Below are 4,230 nucleotides of genomic sequence, written 5' to 3'. Positions count from 1 at the left end.
CAGTCAGCAGGCCGGCCGGGCTTGCTAGTGCTCGCCAAGGCGAACTTGAGAAGGTTCGGTCTGGAGATGCCACTGATCGTGGGCTGACTGGGCCGTGGCAAAGTCGACTCGCAGGCTTTTCTTCTGTAGTTTGACAAATTGCAATCAAAGACTTTACGTGGTGTGAGAATCGAAGGTCTTTCCTGATCAGACCTCGTCAGACAGGGAAATGCCGTCCCAACACTCGATATGATAAATGGCGGGGCGTATTCTTCTTGCATAAACATTACCAACCCGCCTGTCGTCTTACTATTAGCTTCTTTGCCTCCTCCTCCTCCTGCTGCTGCATAGGATACCATTGATGATGGCTTCCCACGTTCACCGCGTTATAATTACCTGTAGCCCTCGCAACTCTACTCCTGTCGCTTCCTTGATATTCTCGATCGCCCTCAGCATGCTCATCATACAGCACTGCGTAACCGGCACCTCGGTGGCCGCAGCTGCCTGCGTGGCGCAGGACCGGGCGGCTCTTCTGGCCGTCAAGGGGGCCGTGGCCAAGGACCCGTCTCAGAAGCTGGCGGCGTGGACGGCGTCCATGTCCGACTGCTGCTCCTGGGAGGGCGTCACCTGCGAGGCCAGCAGCGGCCGCGTGGTGCAGCTGGACCTCTCGGGGGGCAGGCTGCAGGGGGTGCTGTCGCCCCTGCTGGGCTCCCTGTCGGAGCTGCAGCTGCTCAAGCTGCAGGAGAACAGCTTCCAGGGTAGCATCCCTCCGTCTCTGGGCAAGCTCACCAAGCTCCAGCAGCTGTCGCTAGCCAACATGATGACCGACAGCGGCAGCGGGGGGGGCCTCACGGGAGCCATCCCGGAGTCCTTGGGGCAGCTCAGCGGCCTCCGGGAGCTCGACCTGTCCTACAACGCGCTCTCGGGTGGCATCCCGGAGTCCTTCGACCAGTTGACCAGCCTCCGGGTGCTCGACCTGTCCCACAACATGCTCAGCGGCCCGCTGCCCAGCGCCATCGGGGGCATGGCCAGCCTGCAGCACATCCGCATCGCCAACAACCTCATCAGCGGGTCCATCCCGCCCTCCTTCGGCCTCCTCTCCAACCTCTTCACCGCCGACCTGGCCCTCAACAACCTCTCGGGCGTGGTCCCGGCCGCCTTCACCACCAACCTCACCAACCTCTTCGTCCTGTACCTGGACCACAACGCAATCGGGGGCCTGCCCGAGGACATGAGCAACCTCCACAGCCTGCAGGTCGTGCGCCTGGACGGCAACCCGCTGGGCGACATCAGCAGCGCCTCGTCGGCGGCCATATCGGGCCTCTCCACCCTGCCCAAGCTCCGGGAGCTCCACCTCAGCTCCTGCGGCCTGTCGGGTCCCTTCCCGCAGTGGGTGGCCAACCTCAAGAAGCTTCAGGGAGCCGACGACAACTCCAACGAGGTCACTCCTCTCATCGACCTCTCACACAACGCCCTCACAGGCACCATCCCGCCCGAGCTCGGCTCCATCGCCAACCTGCAGAGCCTGAATCTCTCATACAACGCCCTAATGGGGGTCATCCCATCCGAGCTCGGCTCCCTCGCCAACCTGCAGAGCCTGGACCTCTCATACAACAACCTCTCCGGGGCCATCCCAGCCGAGCTCGGCTCCCACGCCAACCTGCAGAGCCTGGACCTCTCATACAACGCCCTAACGGGGGTCATCCCATCCGAGCTCGGCTCCCTCGCCAACCTGCAGAGCCTGGACCTCTCATACAACAACCTCTTCGGGGCCATCCCAGCCGAGCTCGGCTCCCACGCCAACCTGCAGAGCCTGGACCTCTCATACAACGCCCTAACGGGGGTCATCCCAGCCGAGCTCGGCTCCCTCGCCAACCTGCAGAGCCTGGACCTCTCCTACAACAACCTCTCCGGGGCCATCCCGACAGAGCTGGCCAATCTCGGTAACTCCCTCCGCTTCCTGTCGCTGCAGGACAACCAACTGTCCGGCAACATCCCTGTCGCCTTCGCGACGCACCTCCAAGGCCTGGCCTCCTTCAACGTCTCCGACAATCAGCTGGCCGGTCCCATCCCGCCGCAGCAGCCCTTCAACACCTTCCCTGTGTCCTCCTACCGCCCTGGCAATCCTGCCCTCTGCGGAACCCCGCTCCCCGCATGTACCAGGCGGCGCCTAATGCGCTAGCAGTATACAGCATAGTGTTAAAAGTACATCCTCCTTCGAAGTAAATCCATTATCCATTCTGCATTAATCCAGTACTGCACAAGATCGTGAGATGAAAGCCCATTGCCAAAACAAAACCACATCGGGCAAGATTCCATTGTCAAGCCTCTCTCTCCTAAAGCCATCCAAAAAAACAATCCCTATTAGGCCTAAAATTTGAAGGTTGCAACACCCTTCAAAGGGGGTTTTGCCCTTCTAGAGAGGGGTGATACATATATTACCCTTCAAAAGAAAGGTAAGAATTTTAGAAAAATAATTATATGCCCTTCCAAACTCTTTAAAAAGAAAAGGAGAGGTCTTCTAAGACCTTCTAAATGAAAAGTTGGGTAGCCCTTCAAATTTGAGGGCTGAGATTCCCTATGATAAAGTTGTAGAAATACTCTACCTTGTCTCAATATAACTTTCACACTTCCATTTTCTTAAACAAAAGACTCAAAACAAAATTTCAACTAGGCCATTAGCATTTAGTTTGTTAACGTGTCGAAAATGTCAAAATTTCACCTCTTTTTTTTTGTAATGCGTGGTCATATATTACCAAAAGAGTAAAAAGTGTTTACAAAATGTAAATATGCATCGAAGCCTCGGGCTTGAGAAGGTAACTTTTTCCCAAAATAGTCTATAGATCCAATGTTGGAACTTCAAAGGGTAAAGAACTGACAGTAGCTCTTGTTTAAGAAGCTGGGATAGACAAGCACCTAGTTTCCAATGTATTGGGTGTAGATTGCACATCATAAGATGTGGATAAAGAGGAAGCATGGGAATACATGTGGTCAGATGTGTTTTTGGATTATAACATTGTTTGAAGAGACATGCATTCCTACTTAACCAAAAAAATCTCAAGGTTACATCGCAAATTAGACCGAGTGATCTCCATTTAGCTTCATCAAAATTAGCTTGATCACCAAAGAAGGCAGCTGCCATCCCAAAGTTATCCTACCGGTTGGTAGCTCTCACCAACACCATATTAGAGATTTCAGGAATTTCTGTAATATTAGAGATTTCAGGATTTCAGGAATTAATCGACTCTAAACCCCGCACACCCTGCGCAAAAATGCAACCCAAAGTAATCTCCCGCATTGTAAAATGTTGGTGGCTAAGTGCTTATTCCACGCGCATTAATAAACTCCAGCTCCGTGTCGTGTATGAAAGACCGTGGCTTGAAACTGCAAGTCCACACGGGAACACCCTTCACGGGAAAGGCAAAATGATAATGGATAATTTAGTGCAATTTTTTTTATTAATAACCCCCTCCCCTTCAGTCGTTGCACGGCGGGGGAGAGGGAGTGGAGAAGAGTGGGTATGGAGTAGGAGAGCACGGGGGGAGGAGGAGACATGCAAACTAACCACATGTGTGGCTATTCCCCCCCCTTAAAACCTATAAGAACCTCCCCCCCTTAAGCTTGAGGGGAAATGAGGGATCATGGGGACAGCGTCGTGCTGCCCGCCAGAGAAGCTACCGTCACCATATTGCCGTCACAGGCCGTTGCCGCCAGGCCGCTGCTGCCACGCCACCTCGACCATCATCATCGTCATCATCATAATCATTATCCTCATCATCATCTCCTCCATCATTTCTTTCTCTCTCCACGTCATTCTGTGGAACAAAAGCTTGGAAGCTTCTTTAGAAGCTTCTAAACAAGGCTTCCATAAGCCTTATTCATCCACACCTCTCGGGTTTTTCAAAAATCGCGACTGTAAGGCCCATTCTTGCACAGAAGAAGGAAACCCCGGGCAGAAAGAGACTTGGACACGTTACAGTTGGTATCAAAGTGAACCAACGAGGATCTAATATTTTCAAGGAAACTTAATGAGGAGAAGAGAGCAAATGTTGCTGTTAAGAACATTTTCTTACCTTACTTATCGATGCTGGCCTGCAGAGTCGCAAAGCGTGGAACAAATTCTTAGTGTTCCAGGTTATGTTTATGACTGTGATGTGTGCTTCAGATTATCGATGAAAGCTAGGTATGATGAATATCCTAGACCGCATCTACAATCCTTCACCCCTGTACATGGAATGGAGATGGACGGGT

At 52.8% G+C, this 4,230-nt stretch overlaps 1 protein-coding gene across 1 annotated transcript; it reads left to right on the top strand.

The window, feature by feature from the left end:
• Window positions 1–342: 342 nt before the first annotated feature.
• LOC148026412 (uncharacterized) lies at window positions 343–2,161 on the top strand. Its single transcript, XM_087690296.1, has one exon. The coding sequence runs from the start codon at window positions 344–346 to the stop codon at window positions 2,159–2,161; it is 1,818 nt and encodes a 605-aa protein (XP_087546422.1). The 5' UTR covers window position 343.
• The last annotated feature ends 2,069 nt before the right edge of the window (window positions 2,162–4,230 follow it).

This window comes from Lygodium microphyllum, chromosome 13 (genome assembly GCF_053477565.2).
Source record: "Lygodium microphyllum isolate KBCC chromosome 13, Lygodium_microphyllum_v1.1.10, whole genome shotgun sequence".
NCBI classification, from domain to species: Eukaryota; Viridiplantae; Streptophyta; class Polypodiopsida; order Schizaeales; family Lygodiaceae; genus Lygodium; species Lygodium microphyllum.
The sequence above is the reverse complement of the archived record's forward strand: the minus strand, read 5'-3'. Positions and strand labels throughout refer to the sequence as shown.

Coding starts and splice junctions, on each gene's coding strand:
- LOC148026412 (XM_087690296.1), top strand. CDS start 344: ATGGCTTCCCACGTTCACCGCGTTATAATTACCTGTAGCCCTCGCAAC.